General features: G+C 37.7%; 1 protein-coding gene across 1 annotated transcript in view; it reads left to right on the top strand.

Moving 5' to 3' along the window:
• The first annotated feature begins 1,967 nt into the window (after window positions 1-1,967).
• Window positions 1,968-20,085, top strand: part of LOC128657357 (oocyte zinc finger protein XlCOF6.1-like) — a 57,875-nt gene continuing 39,757 nt past the window's right edge. Inside the window, exons 1-4 of the mRNA XM_053711673.1 lie at window positions 1,968-2,751; window positions 3,326-3,452; window positions 4,215-4,298; window positions 6,736-6,819. Of these exons, the coding sequence (XP_053567648.1) occupies window positions 2,737-2,751; window positions 3,326-3,452; window positions 4,215-4,298; window positions 6,736-6,819 (310 nt within the window). The 5' untranslated portion in view covers window positions 1,968-2,736. The remainder of the gene's footprint in view (window positions 2,752-3,325; window positions 3,453-4,214; window positions 4,299-6,735; window positions 6,820-20,085) is intronic.

Below are 20,085 nucleotides of genomic sequence, written 5' to 3'. Positions count from 1 at the left end.
CAGCTCCTGTCTAATCTCTGCGGTTCATATCCCAGGTGTAGACAATTGGGAAGCGGATTATCTCAGTCGCCAAACGTTGCATCCGGGCGAATGGTCTCTTCACCCAGAGGTATTTCTTCAGATTGTTCAAATGTGGGAACTTCCAGAAATAGATCTGATGGCGTCCCATCTAAACAAGAAACTTCCCAGGTATCTGTCCAGATCCCGGGATCCTCAGGCGGAGGCAGTGGATGCATTATCACTTCCTTGGAAGTATCATCCTGCCTATATCTTTCCGCCTCTAGTTCTTCTTCCAAGAGTAATCTCCAAGATTCTGAAGGAATGCTCGTTTGTTCTGCTGGTAGCTCCGGCATGGCCTCACAGGTTTTGGTATGCGGATCTTGTCCGGATGGCCTCTTGCCAACCGTGGACTCTTCCGTTAAGACCAGACCTTCTGTCACAAGGTCCTTTTTTCCATCAGGATCTGAAATCCTTAAATTTAAAGGTATGGAGATTGAACGCTTGATTCTTGGTCAAAGAGGTTTCTCTGACTCTGTGATTAATACTATGTTACAGGCTCGTAAATCTGTATCTCGAGAGATATATTATAGAGTCTGGAAGACTTATATTTCTTGGTGTCTTTCTCATCATTTTTCCTGGCATTCTTTTAGAATACCGAGAATTTTACAGTTCCTTCAGGATGGTTTAGATAAGGGTTTGTCCGCAAGTTCTTTGAAAGGACAAATCTCTGCTCTTTCTGTTCTTTTTCACAGAAAGATTGCTATTCTTCCTGATATTCATTGTTTTGTACAAGCTTTGGTTCGTATAAAACCTGTCAATTTCTCCTCCTTGGAGTTTGAATTTGGTTCTGGGAGCTCTTCAAGCTCCTCCGTTTGAACCTATGCATTCATTGGACATTAAATTACTTTCTTGGAAAGTTTTGTTCCTTTTGGCCATCTCTTCTGCCAGAAGAGTTTCTGAATTATCTGCTCTTTCTTGTGAGTCTCCTTTTCTGATTTTTCATCAGGATAAGGCGGTGTTGCGAACTTCTTTTGAATTTTTACCTAAAGTTGTGAATTCCAACAACATTAGTAGAGAAATTGTGGTTCCTTCATTATGTCCTAATCCTAAGAATTCTAAGGAGAAATCGTTGCATTCTTTGGATGTTGTTAGAGCTTTGAAATATTATGTTGAAGCTACGAAATCTTTTCGTAAGACTTCTAGTCTATTTGTTATCTTTTCCGGTTCTAGAAAAGGCCAGAAAGCTTCTGCCATTTCTTTGGCATCTTGGTTGAAATCCTTAATTCATCTTGCCTATGTTGAGTCGGGTAAAACTCCGCCTCAGAGGATTACAGCTCATTCTACTAGGTCAGTTTCTACTTCCTGGGCGTTTAGGAATGAAGCTTCGGTTGACCAGATCTGCAAAGCAGCGACTTGGTCCTCTTTGCATACTTTTACTAAATTCTACCATTTTGATGTATTTTCTTCTTCTGAAGCAGTTTTTGGTAGAAAAGTACTTCAGGCAGCGGTTTCAGTTTGAATCTTCTGCTTATGTTTTTCGTTAAACTTTATTTTGGGTGTGGATTATTTTCAGCAGGAATTGGCTGTCTTTATTTTATCCCTCCCTCTCTAGTGACTCTTGTGTGGAAAGATCCACTTCTTGGGTAGTCATTATCCCATACGTCACTAGCTCATGGACTCTTGCTAATTACATGAAAGAAAACATAATTTATGTAAGAACTTACCTGATAAATTCATTTCTTTCATATTAGCAAGAGTCCATGAGGCCCGCCCTTTTTTTGTGGTGGTTATGATTTTGTATAAAGCACAATTATTCCAATTCCTTATTTTATATGCTTTCGCACTTTTTTATCACCCCACTTCTTGGCTATTCGTTAAACTGAATTGTGGGTGTGGTGAGGGGTGTATTTATAGGCATTTTGAGGTTTGGGAAACTTTGCCCCTCCTGGTAGGAATGTATATCCCATACGTCACTAGCTCATGGACTCTTGCTAATATGAAAGAAATGAATTTATCAGGTAAGTTCTTACATAAATTATGTTATTATATAATTGTCTTCAATTATCTTGGTATATGCTGTTGAAGAAGCAACAATGCACTACTGGGAGCAAGCTGAGACGATTGAGTGAGCCAATAACATGAGGCTTATATGTGTAGCCACCAATCAGCAGCTGCTGAGCCTACCTAGGTATCCTTTTCAACAAAGGATATCAAGACAACAAAACAGATAATAGAAGTAAATTGGAAATTTGTTTAAAATCACATGTTCTATCTGAATTATGAATGAAAAACATTATGTTTCATGTACCTTTTTTAGATATAGCTTCTTAGGAGATACAAATGTTAGTTGTACTTACTGCAGTATTCTTATAGTTACTATAAGGTCAAATTGTAAGAGTAAAAATGTTAAGTAAAACAAGTCAGTTTTATATCATAGACCTTTATCATTGTCATCAAAATAGAAATTACTACACAGGGAAGAGGGGAATGGGGCTAAATAGCTAATCAAATTTGTAGCCACAGATTCTTCAGTTTTCCTGAAGAATCAAGATGTCATTGAGGTTTGTGTGACTTAGACAGAGATCTGTGCATTAATATGTAACATGTACACCCTCCTCTTTAGCTGTAGGTCAGTGTTACTGTGACAAGGTGAGTACCTGTTTTTTGGAGTATTGGGTTGATTCACGTGTGACCAACAAGAAGACAACTTCTAAGAACCAAACCTCGGAGATCTACATGCTGACTGGGAAGGTGAAGACGATTAGTCATATTGTCACATATTTGCTGCTGTGCATGACATCTGCTGCTAAGTGGTCTTTATTATTATTATTATCAGTTATTTGTAGAGATTCTGCAGATTCTGCAGCGCTATAAACATAGGTGGTATACAAGGGAACATTTATAGGGATCAAATGGGTAGAGGGCTCTGCCAAGAGTCACACTGTTGTAGTCAGCTCTTAAGAAGGTGATCTACAAACATCTGGGCTCTTAGGCTTACATGCTAAGGGGGCTCAAGGGGATAGCAATGGAGGAGAGAAACTGGTATAAAGAAAGGTTAGTGTAGGTTGTATGTATCCCTGAACAGTAGAGTCTTTAGGGAGTGATTGAAGCTTTCAAAACTAGGGGAGAGTCTTGTTGAGCGAGGCAGAGAGTTCCACACACACACAGCACAACCCCTGGGAGGTTGAGGACACTGACCATATGGACTTTTCATGGTCACTGGCAGAGCTCTGGGTTGGTTCATGGTCATTGTTACAGTCATTTTGCTCTATGTCGTTTACATTTTACAAGTTTTTATGGTTTGATTTATTTTTTTAATTTTAAGGAACAAATGGAGTTTGATGAAGTTGCAGTTTATTTCTCGGAGGAGGAGTGGGGCTTTATAACTGAAGAACAAAAAGAGCTTTATAAGGATGTGATGATGGAGAATTACCAGAGCCTCAGGTCTCTAGGTAATAACTGACACATAATCTGGGCTTGTTTTAGACAGGCATAAAATCTGGGTGTTGGTTATTACAGAAATTTGAAATATGCAGCCCAGTGTACCCTTTCCATTGCACTTCTCCCTGCTTGTTCATCCAGCTGAGGTCCCACCACCATTTATACATCACACACTGAGCTACTGCACCATAGTGATTCTGTCATACATGTGCGTGATGCCATAACACACAGTGAGTGCACAGAGTCCTCATAGTTCTGTGTGCAGTGTCTGGGTACTGTTGCCATTTAGAGGGGCAAGTGACCCTTATTTCCAATGCAGAATTTAATGTAACTGTAAACTGCAAGTGATAGCCATAGAAACCAGCACCCCATGCAGCACTATACACCAGGGGATATATTATATGAGGGACAGAGGCTGTAACAGATCTTATTATCTGCATATATAAAATAGGGGTTCTATAAATATGAGAATGAGAAAATCAAACAAAGTTATATAAAATATATTTATTTTTATACTTGGTTTAAAGACACATTATATACACTGCAGTGCATTTCAGATTTCATTAGAATGATTTTTAGAATATAGAAATGTGTTGTTTTGTTTTGTTTTTTTGCTATAAAATATAATCTTTTCCTCAAAGTAATCTGTAGATAAATTAAAATAATTTTCAGCAGCAGTACCTCTAAATCTGCTTTTCCCTGAATAATTCTTTATTTTTGGCACCTTTTAGAATGGGTTTTTCTCACATAACCTGTGATTTATGTCCATACAGGATATGTTCATGTAAAACCTTTACTTGTTGCAAAGATTGAGCATGGAGAGGAGCCGTACGTTTGCAGTTTTCCAGTCACCAAAGGTGAGTAAATTCCTATGTGACAATTTAACATAAAGTAACCTTTCTTAGTAAATTGATCTGCTGGGGACCATATATCTTGGCTCAACCTAATAGCACTCACCACCAAAGAGTTGTTCCCTTTTAAGGATTATGGACAGAAACACAGAGCCTCTCCTGATACCTGATGTTCTTTTTGCTCCGCTGTGCTAATTAGATTGGCAGTTAGGACTATTATATGGTAACAAATGCATTTATTTATTTACACCATTTATACATCACACACTGTGCTACTGGCCTATAGTGATCCTGTCATACATGCGCATGATGGTATAACACACAGTTAGTGCCCAGAGTCATCATAGTTCTTTGTGCAGTGTCTGGGTACTGTCACCAATCAGAGGGGCAAGTTACCCTTATTTCCAATGCAGAATTTAATGTCAATGTAAACTGCAAGAAATAGCCATAGAAACCAGCACCCTTGTAGCACTATACACCAGGGGATATATTATATGAGGGACAGAGGCTGTAACAGAGATCATATTATCTGCATATATGTGTAATATTTACCTTTTGTCAATGTTCAGTGGTAAGCCTCATATCCCTATCAGTGGCATGTGGTTAAAATGGCAAAGCAGTCCCTATCCCCAAATAACAGACACACAGAGCACACAATCAGCTAGATTACGAGTTTTGAGCGCTATAGGGAAATTAACAAACGCAAGAAAAGTTGCGTTATTTAACCCTCTATAGCGCAGCCATTACAAGTTTAAAAAATCCCAGCTTGTGCGGCCGATATGGTTGGGTTGAGCTCCATACTGCATCAAAAACAAGCGCTGTTTTGATGTACTCGTGCACGCTTCCCCCATAGACATCACTGGGGAGAAGGTGTCAGAAAAAATAACTAACACCTGAGATCGCGGAAAGAAAAGCTCCGTAACGCAGCCCCATTGAAGTCTATGGGGAAAGAAAAAACCACTAAAGCTAATCCTAACGTATCCCTAACACCCCCTAACTTTAACATAATTAAACTAGATCTAAAGTTACAATTCTTAACTAAATAATTCATATTTAAAAATAAATACCTGTGAAATAAAACGTAAGCTAGCTACAATATAACTAATAGTTATATTGTAGCTAGCTTATGTTTTATTTCTATTTCACAGTTAAGTTTGTATTTTTAGGTATACTAGTTAGTGAATAGTTATTAACTATTTACTAACTACTTAGTTAAAATAAATACAAACTTACCTGTGAAATAAAACCTAAAACTTACTAAAAAAAACCCTGACTATAAAAAATAAAAAACGAAATTATCCAAAATAAAAAAGAATTGCACCTAATCTAATAGCCCTTTCAAAAGAAAAAGCCCACCCAAAAGAAAAAAAACCCCATAGCCTACAGTAAACTACCAAGTTGTGGGGCATTGCCTCAAAGATATTGTCTCTTTTACCTGTAAAAAGAAACACAAAGACCCCCCCAACAGTAAAATCCACCACCCAACCAACCCCCCAAAATAAAAACCCTAATTCTAAAAAAACCTAAGCTACCCATTCCCCTGAAAAGGGCATTTGTATGGGCATAGCCCTTAAAAGGGCATTTAGCTCTTTTTACTGCCCAAACCCTAAACTAAAAATAAAACCCACCCAAAAAACCCTACACTAACCCCCGATGATCCACTTACAGTTTTTGAAGTCCCGCTTGAACGATCTTCATCCATGCGGCGAGAAGTCTTCATCCAGGCGGCCTCTTCAGTCTTCATCCCTGTGGTGAAGTCCTCATCCAAGTGGCGAGGAGTCTTCACCCAGACGGCATCTTCTATCTTGATCTCAGCGGTGCGGAGCGGGTCCATCGTGAAGACATCTGGTGCAAATCCGAGTTAGCCAATAGAATGAGAGCTTCTTAAATCCTATTGGTTGATTTGAACAGCCAATAGGATTTTAGCAGCTCTAATTCCTATAGGCTGATTCAAATTTTTCAGTCAATAGGAATGCAAGGAACGCCATCTTGAATCGCGTCCCTTGAATTGAAGATTCAGTGTACAGCGGCGACCGTATGAAGAGGATGCTCTGTGCCGGATGTCTTCAGATCTTGTGTATTTTAAATACAAACCTCTTACATTAAAATAGGGGCTCTATAAATATGAGAGTGAGAAAATCAAACAAAGTTGTATAAAATATATTTATTTTTATACTAGGTTTAAAGACACATACTATACACTGCAGTGCATTTCAGATTTCATTAGAATGATTTTTAGAATATAGTTTATATTTACAAATGTGTTTTTTGTTTTGTTTTTTGCTATAAAATTTAATCTTTTCCTCAAAGTAATCTGTAGTTAAATTTAAAATAATTTTCAGCAGCAGTACCTCTGAATCTGCTTTTTACTGAATAATTCTTTATTTTTGGCACCTTTTATAATGGGTTTTTCTCACATAACCTGTGATTTATGTCCATACAGGATATGTTCATGTAAAACCTTTACTTGTTGCAAAGATTGAGCATGGAGAAGAGCCATACATGTGCAGTTTTCCAGTCGCCAAAGGTGAGTAAATTCCTATGTGACAATTTACCATAAAGTAACCTTTCTTAGTAAATTGATCTGATAGGGACCATATATCTTGACTCACCCTAATAGCACTCACCACCAAAGAGTTGTTCCCTTTTAAGGAGTATATACAGAAACACAGAGCCTCTCCTGATACCTGTTGTTCTTTTTGTTCCGCTGTGCTAATTAGATTGGCAGTTAGGACTATTGTATCTTAACAAATGTATTTATTTTCTGGTGCAAATATCTGGAGATTTTATTTATGTGTTACTTGTAGTAACTGGAATTGCCTGCTTTCTGTTATATGTAACCTGGATTTTTTTTAATTTATTTTTTTTGCTACCACCATTACTATCCACATTTATCATACAATGTTTATTTTGCCTTTGGTCTATATGTCTGAGTGTTTATTGGGAAGTTGGATGTATAGTGTTAACTCTATGTCTTACTTGTTACAACCCTTAGGATGCCAAGTGCCTTAATCACTGCTGGTCCGGTATGTCTTTATGTACTGGAGAGACAGGCGTTTCTGTAGTTCCACTAATAACTCTTTGGGATAATTGGTCACCATGTTCAACCTTCTTCTGATAAGTTAAGTGAAGTCTGATGCAGATGTTCTGTCTAACTGTAAGAAGATCAGTTACCTCCCTTATTATTTAATGAGGAGGAGTTTGATCCTGAAGATAGACATTGCTTAGGAGCTTATTTCCTTTGCTCTTTCTTTGTTTCTACATATTACTAATGCTATATTCTCCCTTTTTCATGAGGGTGTTTATACTTCATTGGCCATTGGAATTACAAGTTGAGCACAATTTGACCTTGCATTTGCATTGCAGGGAAGTATTGCACTCATGAGAGCACTCTTCCATAGGCTCCAATGGTAGCCACGTTCTCATGCTGTGAGACACTGCATGGGAACCTAGTGCAGCGAAGGGGGTAAGTTGCGCTGCAAATTTTTGCATATATATGTATGTGTTTTTATGTGTATATACACATATTAACACATAAATATATATGTATATAAGCATACACATATATATTTACAGGGAACACACAGTTCCCCATAGACCGCAATGCTACATTTTTGTTTTTCAAATAAAACCCCACTAATATCCTTTATTTTGAGGGCAATTGGGGGATATTTTAAAAATTAACCAGAGATCTGATCTCTGGTTATTTTTGGAGCACTAATCGTAGCACTAACTAGCCACTTGTAATGGCTGGTTATTCATTGCACGTCCGTAAATGGGAGAAATTGCCTGTTTATGAGCGTGCAATAAATTAGCTCTCCACTTGTAATCTAGTCCTAAATTGGTTATTATATCTAATCCTACATTTATGTTAGTGTAGATCATCTTCCTAAAATTGATGCCACCATTACAAGATTAAAAGGGAACATTGTGTTTGCAATGACTGGTTCTAGTGCACTTCATGATCCCATGTATTAGAAAATGGCGACCGATTTTGATCAGCTGACCTAGTAAGAGACTTCTTTTAATCTGATTTGTGAATGGGTCTCACAGAATGGTTGCAGTGCAGGAGTTTGATCTGAGGTCTAACATGGTTATGAGGTTGCAGTGTAAAGGGTTTGATCTGAAGAATCTTGGGAGTGGGACAAAGCTCCTGCAGGGCCTTTTGCTTTATCTTAAATTTTATGTGGGTGTATGGCAGACAGAGCAGCTGCAAGGCTAGGGTTATGATTTGATTATGGGAATGACAGAATTTGCAGGGCCATGGGTATGATCTGAGGCCTGTTTTGGGTATGGGATGATGGAGGTTGTAGGGTCAGTAACCTGATAAGCTTTTAGAGAAGATTTAGGGCCAGAAGAATGATCTGAGCTCTTAAGTGAGAATTGGGCTAACAGAGCAGTTAAAATACCAGGGGTATGATGTGAGTATGGAGCTGCCAGAGCACTTGCATAACTAGAGGTCTGATGTGGGTATTGGGCTTGCAGAGCAGTTGCAAGACCAGGGGTTTGATCTAAGGTCTGATATGGGTATGGAGCTGATAGAGTGCTTGCAAGGTGAGGGGTCTGATGTGGCTGGCAGAGTAGTTGCAAGGTCTGATGTAGATTTATGGCTTACCCAGGGGTGTGATCTGAGGTCTGATTTAGATTTATGGCTTACCCAGGGGTGTGATCTGAGGTCCGATTTGAAAATAAACAAGACTTCCCTCTGGGGCACTTCATAGTACAACACCCATAAAAGTTGAAAAACTCCTGTACTAGAATCATTATGCGCAAATAATTTTACTTTTTTACCAGTCACAGACTGTTTATGTTTAATGATGTCACATAATAAAGTAATTGTTAATGTGTTCCAAGGGAGAACATAGGAATTTAAAGTATTCCTAACGCACCTCTGGCTTTAACGCAGTTGGTCTAGTGCAGTTTAGGGTTAGCTCGCAAACAATAAATAGAAAATGTTTTTTAGTTGACTCCATAGAAATCTATGGGGAAAGGGAGTTAGCGAAGCCCTGAAGTTAGTGCGCCTAAGTCTTTCACTCTTGCACTAACTTTTTATTTTCAACTTGTAATACCAGTGCTAACCTGGGAGCACTATTGTTGTAATTTTAAACGCAATTAGCGCTCATGAGGAATAAAAATGTAACTTCTACTTGTAATCTAGGCCATAATTTCCAAAAAATTGTGTTCATATTTAGATACCAGTCATTTGCTCCTTCCTTCCTTCCTTTTTTTTTTTTTTTTTTTTTTTAATATATACATATATATATTTTTTTTTATATCATTAATATGAATTATAAAAATGTCAACATTTCTGCAATCGTTTGCATTGTGTACTAAAAGGCACATTTTCCTTAACATTAGCAGTATTACTGAAAACTGTATTAAACACAATAGGACACCTCAAGGAACTCTGGGGTACATACATTACCTACATACAGCCTGTCACAGATACTCCATAGCTGAACTTTTAATGGGGACATAAAATAAGTTATTTTACATTTATTGTATTAATAAGAAATGTATTTTAAATTCTATATTGTGTAATGTTACAAGGAAAGGCAGGAGCTGCAATATTAATAAAACAATAAAAATTAGGCACACCTCTCTCCCTGCCCTGATACAAACTTTAAAAGACTTCATCATGGTCGCCATCTTCACAGAAAAATATTAGGGTAGACACAGTTGCCTCAGTAACAGCTGAATCACCGATAACGTTCACCTGGAGTCATTGCTGGACTAGTTGCAACATCTGTTATCGGTTTTTCATCTGTTACTGACGCAACTGTGTCTAATTCCATTTCCATCAATAATTTGAATCGGGGAATGCAAATTTTTTGTGAAGATGGCGACCATGATGGAGGTTAAAAAAAAAAAATAGAAAAAAAGGAGACTGGTAATCAAATCTTCGTTAGGTGTATCCTGACTCCATTGCACTGCAGATAGCTCTTGATCCTTCTTTATTTGCAGATGGGTTACCACTACAATTTGACATACACCAAGAAGGTGTTCAATGTCAAAAACTTCCCCCTCTAGGGCACCTTATTTAGCCATTGTATCAGCTAAATAATTTCCTTTTATATCAATACCATGCATCTTTGAATGACCCTTTGTCTTTTTGCAAAAGAGATTCAGGTCATTAGAGATAACAATATCATCAATTGCAAGTATCATCTTTCCATGTTTAACTGGCTTGTTACGGGCTCTCATCATCTGATTATGCTTCCACACAGGAAGGTATTCAACAAAACTGTTACGTACATAATCTGAATCTGTGATGACAAATTCTTTAAATCCCTGATTTACTGCCATCTAAATGGCCTTATACACAGCGCTTAATTCAGCCATTTGGCTACTTTTAGGGCTGAAACAATAACCAACAGGTTGTATGTGATAGAAACATAGAAACATAGATATTGACGGCAGATAAGAGCCATAGGCCCAGCAAGTCTGCCCGACCTTACCTAACAGTATAAACTTATCTAGTTCGTAGGATAGCCCTATGCTTGTCCCATGCATTTTTAAAGTCCCCCACAGTGTTTGTTGCTACTACCTCTTGAGGAAGTTTATTCCATAAATCAATCACTCTTTCTGTAAAGAAGTGCTTCCTCAAATTACTTCTGAATCTACTACCCTTTAGCTTGAGCTCATGACCCCTTGTTCTTGAATTTTCCATTTTATGTAAAATACCCACAGCCTCAGTTTTACTAAACCCTTTAATGTACTTGAAAGTTGCTATCATATCACCTCTTTCCCTTCTCTCCTCTAAGCTATACATATTTAGGTCAATGAGCCTATCCTGGTAAGTTTTATTTTTTAGACCATGTACCATTTTGGTAGCCCTCCTTTGCACAGATTCAAGTTTGTTAATATCCTTCTGAAGATATGGTCTCCAGAACTGCACACAATACTCAAGATGAGGCCTAACTAATGATCTATAAAGTGGCATAAGAACCTTACTATTTCTGCTGCAAATACCTCTACCAATACATCCAAGCATTCTGCTCTGATAATCACTATCCCACACAATACCTGCTCCAGCTACAAGTTTCTTTACACTTTTTTCAGTGGTATGAAAAGCACAACCATCAACATATACTTGTGGTAGTGGTTGACAATACATTTTCTTATAAACCTTATGTCGTGAGAATATGTAATCATAGTTTCATCCTTTATATCCCGTTCAGAGCAATCGTGAAGTTCAGCTAGTCCTTCTGCAACAGAATTTCTCTTATTCTGTTCATAATGCACCTCCAAAGGCCAACCCTGCAAAGACAAGGTCCAGGATGTAATGTGACTGTTAGATTTCCTGCCTTTATTTTATCACTAAATAAATACTGTCAAGATTGATGAGAACTTGATAGCAGGAACATTGGATATTTTAGAGCCGGCTTTAAAATTATTTAATTCCGGGAAATACGCAATCTCCCTATTCTATAAGATAGTTATATCCTCATTGGGCATAAGAAACTTACACTCTCTAGCTAATAACTGGCAAACTTATCCAGAAAGAATTAAAGAAAGCTTTAAGGCTTTAGATTTAGCAACAATATCCACTTCCTGGAGAGAAACTCATACAAAACTTATTAATAAAGCCTACATCACTCCGGCAGTAAAGGCTAGATGGTCAGCAATAGGAATACACTTCCCTAAATGTAAGAGGCTAAGAGTAAACTTGCACCACTATTTCTGGGAATGTACCAAGATCAAAAGATTTTGGCTCAAGGTTAATACCTGGTTTAATAGAATTAACTTCACTAATATACAAATATCAGAAGAAATTATCCTCTTCTTTGCTAAGGAAGGATACTCTTTTAAGAATGTACGACAGCTAAATAGTATAATTATAACAAGCAGATTGCTGATTCTAAAATATTGGAAGTCTAATAAAGCTCCCAGCCTGAGAGAACTTAAACAAAAAATATATAATCAAATTATTCTTGAACAGATGGATATCTCGGTTAGCTCTGAAGCTCTTATAAATAGGTTTTTTAAAAATGGAAAAATATAATTTTAGACCTTTCAGAAGACAGAGACAGCTCATTGCACCATTTAGTGGGACCATTTTTCTTGAAACAGCAATTATAAATAACGAATTTCCTAGATAAAGAGGTAATAAGACAAGAAATTGAGGAGGGAGGGGGCACCTTATTTCATTTTCCTTTTTTGTTCTTTTTTTGTTTTTCTTTCTTTTTTATCCCTTGTCTGTCCGGTTTTATAAAATTTAATTAAAACAGTCAACAGTATAAGAATACTCCAAGAGGAGAGTGCTTGGTTCTTGATAAGTCTTAAAGCTCAGTTTTTAAAGAGGAGGCTCTAAACCCAGATCTCTCGCTATGAATTTTTTTTTTTGCATGTTTATTTTGTGTCGAAATCTTGTTAAGAGAAAAATCAATGTATTATTTCTATGAATAACTTCACTATGTTAATGGAATAGAAAAATGTGAATCTAATGTAATTTATTTCTGTGATAATAACATGTGTTTTTCTTTTGACAATTTTGGCTATACTGTTGAATTATAAATAAATAAATAAAAAAATAAAACAAAAGATTGATAAGCAGTTTTCACAATAATTTTTTATCCTTGGATTGTTAGTATATGACTAGGTTACAAAATTATTATTTATTATTATCTTAGCATTTGCCAACCAATAAAATGTGTGTACGTAACAATATATTTCTTAAAATCAATACTTATTCCGGGGGAGTGCTTCCGGGCTGCGACCAAGATGGCCGCTGCGTGGACCCACTGATAATTTTGCTGCATATCAGTGATTGGAGCCTCCATCCATGCCAAAAAAATACATCCCTACACTTATCTAACTCTGTGGCACAGATTGGTGTGCTTGGGTGGTTCTATTGCCTGCTTTAAAGTACCGGAACGGTGGGCCCGCGGCAACGGCACTGAGATGTCTGAGGCCTCCACCTAACCCCCCCCCCCCCCGGTGAATCCGGGTAAAAACAGCCGATGCGAGCTGTCAACAGGGGAAGTCATACTAACAGAAGGACACTAGATATTTGGGGCACACCTTGAATACTTCAGACCTGAAGATTGTATCTACGGATATATAACAACCTTAGCACGCAGCGATCATAATGGCGCCTTCCCGCCATAGTGAGAAGATCATAGCTGCAGTGGACCGGTGGGAGAGAGAAACGCAAACGCTTATAGCGACACAATTTACTAGCCTCCAGCGGGACCTGCTTGACTTACTGGGTTCGCACTGGGAAGGTACCGCACCACTGAAAGATCCCAGCGTAGTGAAAGCCTCTCTCAAGGGGGAGTTGAGAGAACTGGTGCCGGCTCCGCTCTATTTGGAAGACATCCTGTGGCTGACAAAGAAATACACCGCACAGCCCACCACAACACCTGATGCTCCATTAGACTTACCTTCATTGCTCGATTGGGTAGACACAAGCTGGAACTCACAAGCGGGAGGTGTTGAGATGCGCTGGCGTCTGGGCCCTACCCTCCCTCCATTAGACAAGTACTGGAGACTCACTGAGTCTCAACGGCAATCTGCCCTGCAAACAACGAGATCTTATTACTATCTATCAGCTGCGGTGGGGGAGCTCTGCAGATGACAGAGACTGGAACTCTACCTTTCTATCGGAAAGGATTACTAGAACTTTGCACCGGAGAATAGGTGTTGGTTAAATACGAGCCTTGAGGCTGCTTAGTGAGTCAGACCTTGAGAACGTTTGTAACGCTGACTTAAAGTTATTGACATGTCATACTCATTGCAGCAGTCTCTTTATTCTATGACAATCTTGTCCAGTCTGGCTTTGTGCAAACTCATCATACCATTAGTCATTTACTATGTTATACCCCCTCTGTTTATTTGTTTATTCATTTGCGCTATGTTTCTAGGAAGCAGTGGTCATAGTATTATAATAATGATTACTTGGGTGTATCAGCTATGCTTAATTGGGAGTTCATGAAAGTTCATAGGTAGGTTGCGACTAATTGGGCCTATAGCAATAATCTGCTTACCCTATCTCGCCTGGGCCTAGATTAATTCTAACCAAATTCGCCTTACTGTAGTTTATATCTTATGTGGTAAATGCTATATCCATATATTTGGGAGGATAAAGTGGCCATGAGAATACACTATTGTATGAGACTCAGATATATCAGATATGCTCAATTTAGAAAATATACACTCCATTAAGACTTTTGTTACTATGGTTAATAACTAATTTAAGAGATAGCATTAAGAAATGTAGTTAACTGACTATATCGCCATAGCCTACAATGTGCCAACCGTAAATGAGGTACACCTGACCCCTAGTTTTCACAATCTGGGACTCCCGGCTGTCTGCGGCCGAGACGGCAAGGGAGCAGTTACATTTTCTTTCCACGTGCTTTTCACTGTAGTTACATTTCCCACAGCCTCTGCCCTATACAGAACATTGCAGATTTGGGGTTTCGGCACAGTATGCCTAGCTTAATCTCTCTAACCTGCCTTGCAGCCTAGCGGCTGATCTGTGTTAAATTCACAATTGATATCAGCACCAGCGTACTCCATAGGTTGCTTATTACTATTCTGGTCAAGATGCGTATTTGTGGTGAGTCCCGCCACTTATTATTAGTACACTGTTAATTATAATTTTCCCTACACAGATGACTTCCCCTTCTTAGGGTCCAAAGGCGCCCATCTTATTTTTTATTTTTTTTACTGCCCCATATAGTAGCCATAACTTGGTCATCGGCCCGAAAGTGGCCGCTTTTGTTATATAGGGGGTTACATAGAACTACTTGTTAATGATCCACCAAACCACGCTATACATAACTCTGCTATACGAGTATATTCCACTCTTGTTTCTCTATATATGCTTAATAGGTTAATCCATAAGAGGACCCAAAAGTGGCCTACTCATACATTAAGTGGTATATATATCTTTATAAAAAATGAGGTTTATATTAGATTTGCCTATCTTTGATTCTTATGAGGCTATGGCAGGGTATATGTATGAGTATGTGTATTGTTTTTACTTGTGTGGGGTGAGCATTGTACCTGCATATATATTAGCACTCTTCATTTTATAGTGTTTTTACTTTTGTGTTAATATGGCAAATTTTCATCTGCTCTGTAATTGTTTTTCATACCTCAATAAAAATTTTCAAAAAAAAAATAAAAAATCAATACTTATTCCTTAATTCTATATTTATGTAGAAACTAGATTATGAACCAATTATATGTCTATGCTGTTACAATATTCTTTATAAAGCAAACCAAAATATATCTCTAAAATTAACTTTACTCAAAATGAATCGCATTAAAATACCCCAAATGATAACACCAGAATAGTCTATAATTAGCCAATAACTCTAATGCTGAACTTATAACCATCAGAGAAATTGTATATTATTAACACAATAACCAATGTATATGCAATTTCTAACGGCTAGATTTAGGGTTTTGTCGGTAACGACCCGCGTAGCTAACGCTGCCTTTTTTCTGGCCGCACCATAAAAGTAACTCTGGTATTGAGAGTCCACAAAAATGCTGCGTTAGGCTCCAAAAAAGGAGCGTAGAGCATTTTTAACGCAACTGCAACTCTCGATACCAGAGTTGCTTACGCAAGCGGCCAGCCTCAAAAACGTGCTCGTGCACGATTCCCCCATAGGAAACAATGGGGCTGTTTGAGCTGAAAAAAAACCTAACACCTGCAAAAAAGCTGCGTTCAGCTCCTAACGCAGCCCCATTGTTTGCTATGGGGAAACACTTCCTACGTCTGCACCTAACACTCTAACATGTACCCCGAGTCTAAACACCCCTAACCTTACACTTATTAACCCCTAATCTGCCGCCCCCGCTATCGCTGACCCCTGTATATTGTTTTTTTTTTTTTTATTTTTTTTTTTTTTATTTATTTATTTTTTTTTTTGAATATTTTATTCTCTATTGATTTTTTCAAAAAGAAAATACAATGTACAATCACCAGTGGGTTACAGTATTTCTAATAAGCAAAAGCCGATTCTATCATTCTATTCTGTGTTTACACACAACTTTATCTGAGTTATATTATTCAATTATTCACAGTCCCAATGGTAGGTATTCTGTATTTGTTCTTCTTACAAAAGTATTTCCTGCGTTGTATGATATTACCTTAGTCATAACAGTTAAATAAACATAAACAAATGAACATTAACATCACTAAATAAATCAACTACTTGCAGTCTTGAATCTTTTTTTTTTGAGTTTAACAGGCAAGAATATATCATCGTGTTATCACATTTGGTCGATACATTTTATGCTTCCTATCGTGTCTTAAAAGACATTTGTGAGTAATTGTCTTTCCTAAGTTTTTGTTGTTATCTACCTATATATGAATCCCAATAGAACATCATATCATGGAACACTGTCAACCTATTTGTTTTGAGGTAAAAGTACCTCTCTAGCATCAAGGCTCCCCCAACTTTTTCTTTCCACATCTCCACTGTGGGGACTTTATCTGATCTCCACATTGAAGCTATGAGCTGTTTTGCTGTGTTTAACATAACATGTATGACATTTCTTCTGATAACACATTGAACGCTTCCCAACACATTGAAAAGGCATTCCAATGGGTCACATGAGACATTACATGACATTGCAATATTTATTTCCTTGACTATATTTTCCCAAAAAGTTTTTATTTTCTCGCACGACCACCAGATGTGGCCCATATTACCTGTTTCTTGTTTACATCTCCAGCATTTCTCATTTGCAGATGAAAATAGATATTTCATTCTATTAGGTGTTAAATACCAACGGAAAAGTATTTTATAATTTGTTTCCAGAGCATGTGTTGTATGTGCAGAGTGGGCTAAGCTATGATAGATCTTTTCCCAAACCTTTGGGCTCTGAACCCCTAGAAGTTCCCTTTCCCACCCTTTTGTGAAATTGTGAGGTTTTGGGGCAGTTGCTATGAGTAGTATGTTGTATATAGATGAAATTAACCCTTTTTGTGGTGTATTTGATATACACATCTTTTCCAAAGGTGTTAATTGTCTCAACAAATTATTCCTATCTCTGTGAGTCATAATGTAGTGATTTACCTGATGGTATCTGAACCATTGGTCAAAGAAGCTAACCCCTGTCTCTTGTAATTCTTTTCTCTGGTTCAATTTCCCTGAGGTGGCTATAAGTGTAACAGGAATATAGTCTCTCAATCCATGTCTACCACATGGCTGATGCACTTGGCCTTCCTGGAATTCAGGATTCATCAGTATTGGAGTCAGGGGGGAGTATGCGCTGGAGATGTCTCTATAGTTATCAGGTATGTGTTTCCAATCTGATAAGGAGTTTGATACCGTATGTGTGGTGTTACTCTGTATCTGAGATAGTAATTTGGGTATCCAACATACCCCCCCTAATTGTGGTACATCACTAATGTCACATTCTATCTGAATCCAGTGTTTTGGCTCATCTGGGTTATATCTACACCATTCCACTATTCTCTGTAGTGATATCGCCTGTTTGTAAAGTGCTATGTTGGGTACTCCCAGACCCCCCATGTCCTTATTAGCATACAAGGAGGATTTATTTACGCGTGCAGGTTTTTTTTTCCATATAAAGCTAAATAACGCTCTTTGTAATTTTAGGAGGTAGCACTGTGTATTAGGAAGTGGTAGCGTCTGTAATATATACAGAATTTTTGGCAATAATGTCATTTTTGCTGTATTTACTCTCCCTATCCACGAAATGTTTTTAGAAAGCCACGAGGAGGCCTGGTTAGTAATACTATTCACAAGTTTGGAGTAATTAAAAGTGCGAATTAAGTCTAAGCTATATGATAGATATATACCCAGATATTTAAGGTATTTCTGTTGGATTGCAAATGGACTGTTTTTTTTTTATATTGGTCAATTCCACTGGAGTTATGTGTAAAGGTAATAATTCTGATTTACTAGGGTTCACTAAGAAGTTTGAAACTCTCCATATTCTAACATTTCTAATTGTACCGCGGAGAGAGACCCTATAGGACATGACAAAGACATTAAAACATCGTCTGCGAACATCGATAATTTGTATTCTCTATTTTTGATTATTATGCCCTTTATGTTGGTGTTTAATCTGATTCTGCTTGCAAAAGTTTCTAGGGAAAGGATAAATAAAAGTGGAGACAACGGGCAGCCCTGACGTGTGCCATTTCGTATTTCGAATTGTTCTGAAAGCGTACCATTTATTCTAACTTGGGCAGTGGGAAAGGAGTATAGGGCCATGATTCTGTTTATAAAAGGAAGAGGGAAATTGAATTTGTTTAGAGTTGTCTGAAGAAAGGTCCAATCTAGTCTATCGAACGCTTTTTCAGCATCTGTGGAAAGGAATATTGATGGAAGTTTGTTAGTATTAATATATTCTAAAATATTTAATAATTTAACGGTATTATCTTTAGCCTCTCTCCGCGGCACAAAGCCTACTTGATCCGGGGAAATCAGAGTTGGGAGTAATTTATTAATTCTGAACGCTAGCACCTTTGCCAGTATTTTCAGATCTATATTCAATAAGGATATAGGTCGGTAATTTGCAGGGGTATCAGGTTTCCTACCCGGTTTGGGGAGGACTGTGATATAAGCTTGTAGCATGGTGTCTGGCAATGTACCTCCTTCATCAATTTGGTTGAAGGTATTTAGTAAATGAGGGGTCAAGACATGAGAGAATGTTTTGTAATATGACCCAGTAAACCCATCCGGGCCTGGTGCTTTTTCAGGTTTTAAAGATTTAATGGCTGCTATTATTTCATTGTGACTAATGGGAGCTTGTAGCATTGTCCTATCGGCTTCGGAAACCTCTGGGACTTGTACTGACTCTAGGTATTCTAGACATTTAATTTCATGTTCTGCACTATCTCTCCTAGGGAAAAGGTTATATAAAGCATGATAATAATTTTTAAAGGTATCAGCTATTCTTTTTGTGTCCTCTACTCTCTCTCCTGTGTGGGTTTTTATAGAATGTATATATGATTTTGCTATCTTAGACTTGAGTAATCTCGCTAGTTGTCTCCCTGGTTTATTAGCTTCATGATAATATTTCTGTTTAAGCTTGAATGCTGTCGACTGTGCTTTTATATGTAGATGTGATAACATTTTAGCTCTATAAAATTTTAGTTGTTGGAGGATGCTGTCGTCTTGTGGATGAAGTTTATGCAAAAGGTCTAAGCTCTCAATTTCTTTAGCTATGTGATCATATTCCTCTCTCAATTTTTTATTTTTGTTGGCCTTAATTTTAATCAGTGAACCCCTTATTACGCTCTTATGGGCCTCCCAGACCATAGCTGGTGCAATGTTCCCTTTAGCATTGTGTACAAAGAATTCTGTAATTTCCCTCTCTAGCTTATCACATATCTCTGGATCTGCTATCAACGTCTCATCAAGTCTCCAATTGAATTCTCTTATTGGGGCTGTAGGCCAGATTACTGAGCATTGGACCATGGAGTGATCTGACCACGCTGTATGTGAGATGTTTGCCAGTGTAGCGTTAGATAGTGTGAGGTGGTCTAATAGGATATAGTCTATTCTCGAATATGATCTATTGGGGGTTAGAGAAGAATGTGTAATCCCTTTTATCTGGATTAGCAATTCTCCAAGGGTCGTGCAATCCAAAATCCTTTAAAAAGTGCCAAAGCGACCTCAATGTATTTTTTGCAATGTGTATGTTTGCATTTGAACTATCTAAAGAGGGGTTGATTGGCACATTGAAATCTCCCAACACCATCAATTGTCCTTTTTGTGTATCCCGGAGTAGAGGACTTATAGATTTAAAGAATAAAGCTTGTTTGTGATTAGGCGCATAAATATTTACTATTGTT

This window comes from Bombina bombina, chromosome 4 (genome assembly GCF_027579735.1).
Source record: "Bombina bombina isolate aBomBom1 chromosome 4, aBomBom1.pri, whole genome shotgun sequence".
NCBI classification, from domain to species: domain Eukaryota; kingdom Metazoa; phylum Chordata; class Amphibia; order Anura; family Bombinatoridae; genus Bombina; species Bombina bombina.
This window is presented reverse-complemented; position numbering and strand designations above follow the sequence as displayed.